The sequence below is a fragment of the Phyllobates terribilis genome, unplaced genomic scaffold (genome assembly GCF_046119375.1).
Source record: "Phyllobates terribilis strain yellow unplaced genomic scaffold, ASM4611937v1 Scaffold_9__5_contigs__length_417890890, whole genome shotgun sequence".
Classification (NCBI taxonomy): domain Eukaryota; kingdom Metazoa; phylum Chordata; class Amphibia; order Anura; family Dendrobatidae; genus Phyllobates; species Phyllobates terribilis.
This window is the reverse complement of record NW_027362769.1, coordinates 415408900-415421420: the sequence shown is the minus strand read 5'-3', so window position 1 is coordinate 415421420 and position 12521 is coordinate 415408900. Positions and strand designations below refer to the sequence as shown.

General features: G+C 46.9%; 1 protein-coding gene across 1 annotated transcript in view; it reads left to right on the top strand.

Moving 5' to 3' along the window:
• Positions 1-12521, top strand: part of PRR14 (proline rich 14) — a 110238-nt gene that overhangs the window by 55715 nt on the left and 42002 nt on the right. The window contains exon 2 of the mRNA XM_073649058.1: positions 7628-7790. Within this exon, the coding sequence (XP_073505159.1) occupies positions 7628-7790 (163 nt within the window). The remainder of the gene's footprint in view (positions 1-7627; positions 7791-12521) is intronic.

Below are 12521 nucleotides of genomic sequence, written 5' to 3'. Positions count from 1 at the left end.
TTCCAGTATTCCCCGGTGTGGGTCAACAGCCGTGTCCGGAGTCTGACCTGGAGTAGACCCTGGTTCCTCTGCTCGGTTCCTCCCTGGTGCACTGGCGTCGTATGCCGTCGTGCGACCTTGGTCGGATCGGGCAGATACTTAGTTACGCCCCTCCAGGCACTCTCCGGTTCATGGCACAGTGGAATCACTACATAAACACGCACACGCCAGTCAGTCCGGGCGTGTGCATTACAGCATGCTCAGGCCATGGTTCCCGTTGAGCCCCACGGCCTTCGCTCTCTGAGAAGTTTTCCAGCGAATACATGCATTAAAATAAATAAATAATTTTTTTTTTTCTTAGCTGAGTTCCAGGCGAATTACGCACCCGTCCAGATGGATCTATCTGCTCTCGTTCCTGCGGATCCGCTACTTTACTATGGGGATCCAAGACAAAGTCGTGCATTTGTGGAGCAATGCATTCTACACTTCAAGTTCTACCCTCTATGTTTTCCCACCGATCGGGTTAAGGTGGCATTCATTATGTCTTACCTAGCGGGTGATGCCTTGGAATGGATCAACCCCCTATTTGAAACACAGGATCCGATCCTCCTGGACCTAATGGCCTTCCTGGTGGCCTTTCTAATGGTCTTCGATGATCCTAACCCGGAGGCTCCTGCTGAAGCTTCACTTCCCAATATCCCGGAGCAGCCCCGATGGGTAATGTGTGTGGGTAGCGCAATAGTCCTCCAGCCCAATGAGGCTACTGCCCACCCAGAATCCTCACAGGGTGACTACGCTTTCCGGAATACTTCTCCCAACCTCAAGAGGCAGTCCAGACGTGCTAGACGTAGAGGCAAGCCGTCACGCCAGGGTCTGTCCTCCCTGAGACCTCCTGACCCCAACCTTGAAGTCCCTACTGAAGCTTCATCTCCCTGTATCCCGGAGAAGACCCAACGGGTAATGTGCGTGGGTAGTGCACCAGTTCTCCTGCCCGAAGAGACCTCTGCCCATCCAGACTCCACACAGGAGAACTTCCTGCACCCGGCATCAGATGCTTCACCCACTTTAACCGGTGTGCATGTCCAAGGATGCTCCAAAGCTGTGGTTACCTCCGAGTCTGTGCACCTCTACTACCTGGCGGAGGACCCCCTGTTGCCTCGTGAATCCTCCGGGATACCACTCGCTGACAAATGGAGAGAGACTTCTCTACACCCGGTACTCGATACTTTGTCCGCTTCGTCCTGTGAGCCCGACAATGGGTACCCCAAAGTGGTAGTTACCACCGAGTCTCTACACCCCTCCAACCTGGCGGAGGACCTCCAGTTGTCTCCAGAACCCTTCGGGGTGCTACCTGGTAGCGAAAGGACAGAGACTCTCCTATACACTGTACCTGATACCTCGCTCGCTTCGTCCAGTGAGTCCGACCTAGTGTACTCTGAAGCAGAGGTTACCCATGAGTCTCTACACCCCTCTGACCAGGCGGAGGACCGCCAGTTGTCTCCAGAACCCTTCGGGGTGCCACCTGGTGGTGAATGGACAGAGACTTTCCTATACTCGGTACCCGATACCTCGCCTGCTTCGTCCAGTGAGTCCGACCTAGTGTACTCTGAAGCAGATGTTTTCTCTGAGCCTCTGCACTCTTCTGACCCGGCGGAGGACCTCCAGTTATTTCCTGAATCCTCCGGGGTACCACCAGATAACAAAGAGACAGTGACTTTTCCTCATTATGTACCTGATAACCCGTCTATTTCTTCCTGTGAGCTTGACAAGATGTACCTCGAAGCAGAGATTACCCCCAAGTCTCTGTCCCCCTCCAACCCGGTGAAGGACTCCAGTTGTCTCCTGTACCCTCTGGGGTGCCACCTGAAAATATGTGGAGAGAGACTTCCTTGTGTGCTGTTCCTGGTACTCCACCCGTTTCGTCTGTTGCTGAGGATGGCTGGATAGGAGGTAGCATCCTAGCTAACCAGATGGGATCAGTTTTTCCTGTGGACAGTGGAAGTGATCTCCTTGAAGTGAACGACTGGTCCTCGAATTCCCTGCGGAAGATTCTGGCAGGCCTGAAGAAGAGGGGGCGTAAGGGGGGGGGTACTGTAACATACCTGGCGGCGTCCTTGCATAGTGGTCCATCTCCCACTGTGCAAGAGCGCGCACTTGATCTCCAGTCCAGGGTGTCTCTCTGGCTTCCCTCCATGCGGTCTGTTTGCTTCTGTGTCTGCTGCTTAAGGGCGGCGCCCGATCACTTCCTGCTTTTTGTACCTGCTGCAGGCACACCCCTTGTGCGTCCTCAGCCTATTGCTGTCTGTCACCTGGTATTTAAACCAGCTGCCCCAATTAACCCATGCCTGAGCATCTTGCCCTGTCAGTTGGCTTTTGTCTCTGACATGCCAGGTCCTGTCTATGTTACCTGTCTTGCAGTATCTGTTCCCATGTCTGCACTGTGTCCTATCTGTGTACCTTAACCTGCAGTCTGTACTCGTTCCTTGCCTGTTCGTTCCGCCTTCCTGGAGGCTGTATTTCCAGGCCAGTCTGAACACTCTCCTTGCCTGTTCGTCCTGCCTCTCTGGGGGCCGTATTCCCAGACCCGCTCCTGTATCCCGCTGCAGTGTCGGTCTCCTCCGTACACTCAGTTCCAGTCTGAACTCTCTCCTATCTTTTACCTGTTTTTTCTCTATGTCCGTTCCATTCCTTTTTCTGCAGAGTCTGAACTCGTACCTAACTCCTGCTCGTTGTCACTGTACTTCCGTTTGTGAGTTTGTGGTCCACTCGCTACTTCTCTGCAAGTACCCTGTGGGTATCTGGTTCTGCCTTTCCCTTCTAGTCTGTTCCGTGTGAACAGAGCCCTGTTCCCACCGCATCTGCGGTTTTCGCTTTGCTCAGCTCTGTCCGCCGCGTCTGCGGTTTTCGCTTTGCTCAGCTCTGTCCGCCGCGTCTGCGGTTTTCGCTTTGCTCAGCTCTGTCCGCCGCGTCTGCTGTTTTTGCTTTGCTCAGCTCTGTCCGCCGCGTCTGCGGTTTTCGCTTTGCTCAGCTCTGTCCGCCGCGTCTGCTGTTTTCGCTTTGCTCAGCTCTGTCCGCCGCGTCTGCGGTTTTCGCTTTGCTCAGCTCTGTCCGCCGCGTCTGCTGTTTTTGCTTTGCTCAGCTCTGTCCGCCGCGTCTGCTGTTTTTGCTTTGCTCAGCTCTGTCCGCCGCGTCTGCGGTTTTCGCTTTGCTCAGCTCTGTCCGCCGCGTCTGCGGTTTTCGCTTTGCTCGGCCCTGTCCGCCGCGTCTGCGGTTTCGAATTTGTCTCCCAGTCTGTACTGGACCCTACCCAGCCTGCGCTCTAGTCTGCCTGTTCCAGTATTCCCCGGTGTGGGTCAACAGCTGTGTCCGGAGTCTGACCTGGAGTAGACCCTGGTTCCTCTGCTCGGTTCCTCCCTGGTGCACTGGCGTCGTATGCCGTCGTGCGACCTTGGTCGGATCGGGCAGATACTTAGTTACGCCCCTCCAGGCACTCTCCGGTTCATGGCACAGTGGAATCACTACATAAACACGCACACGCCAGTCTGTCCGGAAGTGTGCATTACATAATGACTCTATATAATAGATCCCTCTGCGTGTAATGACTCTATATAATAGATCCCTCTGTGTGTAATGACTCTATATAATAGATCCCTCTGTGTGTAATGACTCTATATAATAGATCGCTCTGTGTGTAATGACTATATAATAGATCCCTCTGCGTGTAATGACTCTATATAATAGATCCCTCTGCGTGTAATGACTCTATATAATAGATCCCTCTGCGTGTAATGACTCTATATAATAGATCCCTCTGCGTGTAATGACTCTATATAATAGACCCCTCTGCGTGTAATGACTCTATATAATAGACCCCTCTGCGTGTAATGACTCTATATAATAGATCCCTCTGCGTGTAATGACTCTATATAATAGATCCCTCTGCGTGTAATGACTCTATATAATAGACCCCTCTGCGTGTAATGACTCTATATAATAGATCCCTCTGCGTGTAATGACTCTATATAATAGATCCCTCTGCGTGTAAGGACTCTATATAATAGATCGCTCTGCGTGTAAGGACTCTATATAATAGATCGCTCTGCGTGTAAGGACTCTATATAATAGATCCCTCTGTGTGTAATGACTCTATATAATACATCCCTCTGTGTGTAATGACTCTATATAATAGATCCCTCTGTGTGTAATGACTCTATATAATAGATCCCTCTGTGTGTAATGACTATATAATAGATCCCTCTGTGTGTAATGACTATATATAATAGATCGCTCTGTGTGTAATGACTATATAATAGATCCCTCTGCGTGTAATGACTATATAATAGATCCCTCTGCGTGTAATGACTCTATATAATAGATCCCTCTGCGTGTAATGACTCTATATAATAGATCCCTCTGCGTGTAATGACTCTATATAATAGACCCCTCTGTGTGTAATGACTCTATATAATAGATCCCTCTGTGTGTAATGACTCTATAATAGATCCCTCTGTGTGTAATGACTATATAGTAGATCCCTCTGTGTAATGACTATATAGTAGATCCCTCTGCGTGTAATGACTCTATATAATAGATCCCTCTGTGTGTAATGACTCTATATAATAGATCCCTCTGACTGTAATGACTATATAATAGATCCCTCTGTGTGTAATGACTCTATATAATAGATCCCTCTGTGTGTAATGACTCTATATAATAGATCCCTCTGCGTGTAATGACTCTATATAATAGATCACTCTGCGTGTAATGACTCTATATAATAGATCCCTCTGCGTGTAATGACTCTATATAATAGATCCCTCTGTGTGTAATGACTCTATATAATAGATCACTCTGTGTGTAATGACTTTATATAATCCCTCTGCGTGTAATGACTCTATATAATAGATCCCTCTGTGTGTAATGACTCTATATAATAGATCCCTCTGTGTAATGACTCTATATAATAGATCCCTCTGTGTGTAATGACTTTATATAATCCCTCTGCGTGTAATGACTCTATATAATAGATCCCTCTGCGTGTAATGACTCTATATAATAGATCCCTCTGTGTGTAATGACCCTATATAATAGATCCCTCTGTGTGTAATGACCCTATATAATAGATCCCTCTGCGTGTAATGACTCTATATAATAGATCCCTCTGCGTGTAATGACACTATATAATAGATCCCTTTGGGTGTAATGACTATATAATAGATCGCTCTGTGTGTAATGACACTATATAATAGATCCCTCTGTGTGTAATGACTCTATATAATAGATCGCTCTGTGTGTAATGACTCTATATAATAGATCTCTTTGGGTGTAATGACTCTATATAATAGATCGCTCTGTGTGTAATGACTCTATATAATAGATCCCTCTGTGTGTAATGACACTATATAATAGATCCCTTTGGGTGTAATGACTATATAATAGATCGCTCTGTGTGTAATGACACTATATAATAGATCCCTCTGTGTGTAATGACTCTATATAATAGATCCCTCTGTGTGTAATGACTATATAATAGATCCCTCTGTGTGTAATGACTCTATATAATAGATCCCTCTGCGTGTAATGACTGTATATAATAGATCGCTCTGTGTGTAATGACTCTATATAATAGATCCCTCTGCGTGTAATGACTCTATATAATAGATCCCTCTGTGTGTAATGACTGTATATAATAGATCCCTCTGCGTGTAATGACTATATAATAGATCCCTCTGTGTGTAATGACTATATAATAGATCCCTCTGCGTGTAATGACTCTATATAATAGATCCCTCTGCGTGTAATGACTCTATGTAATAGATCGCTCTGTGTGTAATAACTCTATATAATAGATCCCTCTGTGTGTAATGACTCTATATAATAGATCCCTCTGTGTGTAATGACTCTATATAATAGATCGCTCTGTGTGTAATGACTCTATATAATAGACCGCTCTGTGTGTAATGACTCTATATAATAGATCCCTCTGTGTGTAATGACTCTATATAATAGATCCCTCTGTGTGTAATGACTCTATATAATAGATCACTCTGTGTGTAATGACTATATAATAGATCCCTCTGTGTGTAATGACTCTATATAATAGATCCCTCTGTGTGTAATGACTATATAATAGATCACTCTGTGTGTAATGACTCTATATAATAGATCACTCTATATAATAGATCCCTCTGTGTGTAATGACTCTATATAATAGATCCCTCTGTGTGTAATGACTCTATATAATATAGGAGTGTCACTTTTTGATGATATTGTAATTTTGTGAGAAGCACCTGTATACTGAAGACTTTTATATCATGGAGTGCGCCTGAAAATCCACTTCCACGTCAACCGAACATCCCCCAGATCTTGGATTTTCTGCAGGAAGGCCTAGAAAAAGGGTCTCAAACCCAGTACCCTCAAGGTCCAGGTGGCAGCATTAAGCTACTGTTTTGACCCGAGCATCACTGGGTAAAGAGATTTATAACTGCAGCTTCTTGTCCTCATCCTAGAGGAGAGGACCTAGTCCACCCCCTGGAACCTTAATAGCGTCCTTTTAAAGGACTGACCCTTCCACCTTTTGAGCCTTTATCATCTATAAGGCTGTACAGACTCTCCTTGAAGACCAGCCTCCTTGTAGCGATTACCACAGTCTGAAGGGTGGGCAAAGTACAGGCTCCCTCAGTCAATGAACCATACTTGAGAATCCTAGAGGGCTAACTCATTCTTCCTCTGGACCTATCGATTCTCCCCAAGGTGGTCTCCTCAGATCTCAAGAGATAATCCTTCCCTCCTTTTATCAGAATCCGACAAATGAGAAAGAAGAGTTCCACACTCTGGACGTCCGGAGAGTGGTTCCTTATCTCCAAGAAACGCAGCGGTGGAGAAGAGACCAGAAGCTGTTTTCCCAGGTTCAAGGTCAGAATAAAGGGAAGAAAACTTCCAAATCCACGATCGCCGGCGGGATCAAGAGCGCGATTACTGAAGCATACCATATCCAGGGCCTTCCACCTCCGGGGAAGCTCACTGCTCACTCCACCAGAGCGGTGTCAATCTCCTGGGCTGCGAGAGCCAGCGCTTCCTTCCAGCAGATCTACCGAGCTTCTACCGGGTCCTCGGTCCATACGTTCTCCCGACATTACAGACTACATCTAATGTCTGGTAAAGATTTAGCCTTTGGGAGGAAAGTTCTCCAGGCCATTGTCCCTCCCTAAGAATTACTCTTGGGTGTTCCTCCGGTGTGCTGTCGTGGGTGGTTATTGGAGAAAATAAAACTAGTCTTCCCAGTAATTCTAATACCCCACCACGACGGCACGGGTAACTCCCTCCCCTTGCTTTATTATTTCTTGCATTATTCTATCAGTGATAGTAATGTGTGATTTGGAGCTTTCATACTCTTGTGGTCCTTTTCTAATAACCCTGGACGGAGGATGAGGGACGGGCTATTTGACCTCTTTGTGTTTCCTGTCCCTGTTAGGGTGGGGTTACATCCGCCGGTGTGCTGTCACGGTGGGTTATTAGAAACCAAATTACCAGTAAGTCTAATTCTATTTTCGCCATTCCTCTGGCGATCGCCGCTGTTCTTGGCCTCACTTCAGATCTCGCTTTTCTCATGTGATTTCTTTATGATTTTTCTCTCCTTTTTCTGCAGCCCGTCCTCTAGTGATGATCTGATGTCACCTCCGCACCAACACGACCCCCGACCCAGGGTCGGCCACTCCATAGGTGAGCTGCACACCCTCAACCTGGCGTCTCCGATGGAGAGAGAGAGTCGGAGGATTCTTTCCGTGGAACTGCGAGATATTGCCCAGGAGGTGAGAAGCCGGGTTACAAATGGGCAGTAGACCCTAGGGCGGGCAGTGGTGGCGCAGGTAGGGGTGTCGAACCCTGAGCACGGGCAGCGGTGCTGGACCCTAGGTGCGGGCTGTGTTGGCGTGGGCAGAGGTGCTAGACCCTAGGCTCGGGCAGTGGTGGTGCGGGCTGTGGTGCTGGCCCCTTGGCGCTGGGTTGGTGGTGCAGGCAGCGGTGCTGGACCCTGGGCACGGGCAGTGGTGGCGTGGGCAGCGGTGCTGGACCCAACAGCAGATCATAAATAGAGAGGGCCTCATTAACTAGACAACCAAAAGACATATAAACCCCTAAAAATTTACATTTCTTAATATTTTCAAAAGTCTACAGGACTCCTCATTGTAAAACATATGGCAGACAGAGATACTATAGGGCATGGACTTATGAGTGACAAACAGTACTCTTCATCAATCTGGCTCCAACTTTCTCTGATTGCTGTTGCCAGATCAGCTTTGCAGGTTGGAGCCTTGTCATGGACCATTTTCTTCAACTTCCACCAAAGATTTTCAATTGGATTGAAATCCGGACTATTTGCAGGCCATGACATTGACCTTATGTGTCTTCTTTCAAGGAATGTTTTCACAGTTTTTGCTCTATGGCAGGATGCATTATCATCTTGAAAAATGATGTCATCATCCCCAAACATCCTTTCAATTGATGGGATAAGAAAACTGTCCAAAATATCAATGTAAACTTGGGCATTTATTGCAGATGTAATGACAGCCATCTCCCCAGTGCCTTTACCTGACATGCAGCCCCATATCATCAATGACTGTGGAGATTTGCATGTTCTCTTCATGCCGTCATCTTTATAAATCTCATTGGAACGGCACCAAACAAAAGTTCCAGCATCATCACCTTGCCCAATGCAGATTCGCGATTCATCACTGAATGACTTTCATCCAGTCATCCACAGTCCACGATTGCTTTTCCTTAGCCCATTGTAACCTTGTTTTTTTCTGTTTAGGTGTTAATGATGGCTTATGTTTAGCTTTTCTGTATGTAAATCCCATTTCCTTTAGGCGGTTTCTTACAGTTCGGTCACAGACATTGACTCCAGTTTCCTCCCATTCGTTCCTCATTTGTTTTGTTGTGCTTTTCCTGTTTTGGAGACATATTGCTTTAAGTTTCCGGTCTTGACGCTTTGATGTCTTCCTTGGTCTACCAGTATGTTTGCCTTTAACAACCTTCCCATGTTGTTTCTATTTGGTCCAGATTTTAGACACAGCTGACTGTGAACAACCAACATCTTTTGCAACACTGCGTGATGATTTACCTTCTTTTAAGAGTTTGATAATCCTCTCCTTTGTTTCAATTGACATCTCTCGTGTTGAGCCATGATTCATGTCAGTCCACTTGGTGCAACAGCTCTCCAAGGTGTGATCACTCCTTTTTAGATGCAGACTAACGAGCAGATCTAATTTGATGCAGGTGTTAGTTTTGGAAATGAAAATTTACAGGGTGATTCCATAATTTTTGCCAGGGGTTGTAGATATATGATCAGGGATAGTGTTTTTCCAGGCAGCCATATATATGGACCTAGTGGTCCCTTCTTTCTCTCCCTTCTTGGCCCCCGCTCAATGTCCTTGTAAGATTCCTTATAACCTTATCCAGATTCAAAAAAGACACAGTACAGATAGTAAGAAGATAGAAAAAGTACAAATATGTATATCAGGATTCATCTGGAATAATTAATAAGTGATGATGAACATCCATTACAGCCTTCAAATTAGACATCAATAGTGTGACTGAGAAAGGGGGTCTCCCAGATGGATGCAGTCCCCTAGGGGCAGTACAAAGACCCCCTATCCTCAGGCAGGGTCCCAATGCCAGTATGCCAATGCTCATTAGTCTTTGAAGCATGAATTGTTCCTAAGAACATCAATCCCACTGGTCGCAGTCCAACCTAAAGGGGTAGAGCATTATATATCCGTATTCAGTACTGCATACAGTAACCCTGTTACTCTCAGTAATAGAGTGAAAAGCCGCTTGTCCCAATCTGGACAATTGCAGCATAATCACCATCGATATGGTATCAAAAAGATTGAAAATTGACACTTCTCATTAGTAGTCCCTCATAAGTTGTTCCGACGCGTTTCCCCCTGTGTCATCCTGGGTTCATCAGGGAACCTATGGGAGACGTCAGTCTCTCTCCATATGGCCAGAAGGAATGCTGTGTGCAAGATGCTGATACACAACACCGCCCATTTATACCTAGCCGATGAAGCCCTCCCAGGTGGAGAGCAATAGAGAAGCCACTCACCCCATCATATAGGGCGCCATCTTCCCTTTCAAAAAAACACAGGTGAAAATAATGCATGTGGAGTGGAGACTGAGTGTAAGCATCAGAAACGCGCTCCCTCCCACCGCGACTGTAAGTGGCGTCAATGACACACTGCTTCCCACCACAACCAGAGGTGACGTCCATGACACACGCTCCCTCCCACCACGACTGTAAGTGGCGTCAATGACACACTGCTTCCCACCGCGACCGTAAGTGGCATCAATGACACACTGCTTCCCACCACGAACGGAGGTGACGTCAATGACTCATGCTCCCTCCCACCGGAAGTGACGGCAATGACATATGCTCCCTCCCACCGCAACCGTAAGTGGCGTCAATGACACACGCTCCCTTCCACTGGAAGTGACTGCAATGGCACACGCTCCCTCCCACTGGAAGTGACGGCAATGGCACACGCTCCCTCCCACTGGAAGTGACGGCAATGGCACACGCTCCCTCCCACTGGAAGTGACGGCAATGGCACACGCTCCCTCCCACTGGAAGTGACGGCAATGGCACACGCTCCCTCCCACTGGAAGTGACGGCAATGGCACACGCTCCCTCCCACTGGAAGTGGCGTCAATGACACACTGCTTCCCACCACGACCGGAGGTGACGTCAATGACACACGCTCCCTCCCACCGCGACTGTAAGTGGCGTCAATGACACACTGCTTCCCACCACAACCGGAGGTGACGTCAATAACTCATGCTCCCTCCCACCGGAAGTGACGGCAATGACATATGCTCCCTCCCACCGCAACCGTAAGTGGCTTCAATGACACGCTCCCTCCCACCACCACCGGAAGTGACGGCAATGGCACACTCTCACTCCCACCAGAAGTGACGGCAATGGCACACTCTCCCTCCCACTGGAAGTGACGGCAATGACACACACTCCCTGATACCAGAAGTGACGTCAGTGACAGGCTCCCTGCCTCCGGAAGTGACGTCAATAACACACGCTCCCTGCCACCAGAAGTGACTTCAGTGACAGGCTCCCTGCCACCGGAGGTGACGTCACTGACGCGCGCTCCCTGCCACCGGAGGTGACGTCACTGACGCGCGCTCCCTGCCACCGGAGGTGACGTCACTGACGGTGCATATCAAACTACTTTTTTTTTTTCTCCCTTAAAGCTGCGGGCAGATGTAAAGTGCGTAGTGCGCACAGTGTGCCCCACGTCACCATCACAGGACGTTGCGTGCTTGGTACCCATCATTCGATCCACAGCCTCCTGTCAATAGGGAGGACACAAAAGATGATCAGAGTGGGCTCTTTTCTGTTGTCCATCGAGTTATTCGAGCACTATAGTATAGGCCCAAGAAAAACCGAAAAATCTATCTAATAAACCTAACTGTTAATAAGAAAATTACATGACACCATACAAGGAATAGAAAATAATAAAGTGTCAGTCCACTATTGTGCCAATTCTGTCAGATCTTTAATTCTGGGAGAAAGATGTCCAACCCAGAATACAATCGTACACAGAAAAATAGTAAAAAAATGTATTTCTAGAAAATCCCAATAATAGGTTAAACATATCCAAAAAGCTGACTGTGAACAACCAACATCTTTTGCAACACTGCGTGATGATTTACCTTCTTTTAAGAGTTTGATAATCCTCTCCTTTGTTTCAATTGACATCTCTCGTGTTGAGCCATGATTCATGTCAGTCCACTTGGTGCAACAGCTCTCCAAGGTGTGATCACTCCTTTTTAGATGCAGACTAACGAGCAGATCTAATTTGATGCAGGTGTTAGTTTTGGAAATGAAAATTTACAGGGTGATTCCATAATTTTTGCCAGGGGTTGTAGATATATGATCAGGGATAGTGTTTTTCCAGGCAGCCATATATATGGACCTAGTGGTCCCTTCTTTCTCTCCCTTCTTGGCCCCCGCTCAATGTCCTTGTAAGATTCCTTATAACCTTATCCAGATTCAAAAAAGACACAGTACAGATAGTAAGAAGATAGAAAAAGTACAAATATGTATATCAGGATTCATCTGGAATAATTAATAAGTGATGATGAACATCCATTACAGCCTTCAAATTAGACATCAATAGTGTGACTGAGAAAGGGGGTCTCCCAGATGGATGCAGTCCCCTAGGGGCAGTACAAAGACCCCCTATCCTCAGGCAGGGTCCCAATGCCAGTATGCCAATGCTCATTAGTCTTTGAAGCATGAATTGTTCCTAAGAACATCAATCCCACTGGTCGCAGTCCAACCTAAAGGGGTAGAGCATTATATATCCGTATTCAGTACTGCATACAGTAACCCTGTTACTCTCAGTAATAGAGTGAAAAGCCGCTTGTCCCAATCTGGACAATTGCAGCATAATCACCATCGATATGGTATCAAAAAGATTGAAAATTGACACTTCTCATTAGTAGTCCCTCATAAGTTGTTCCGA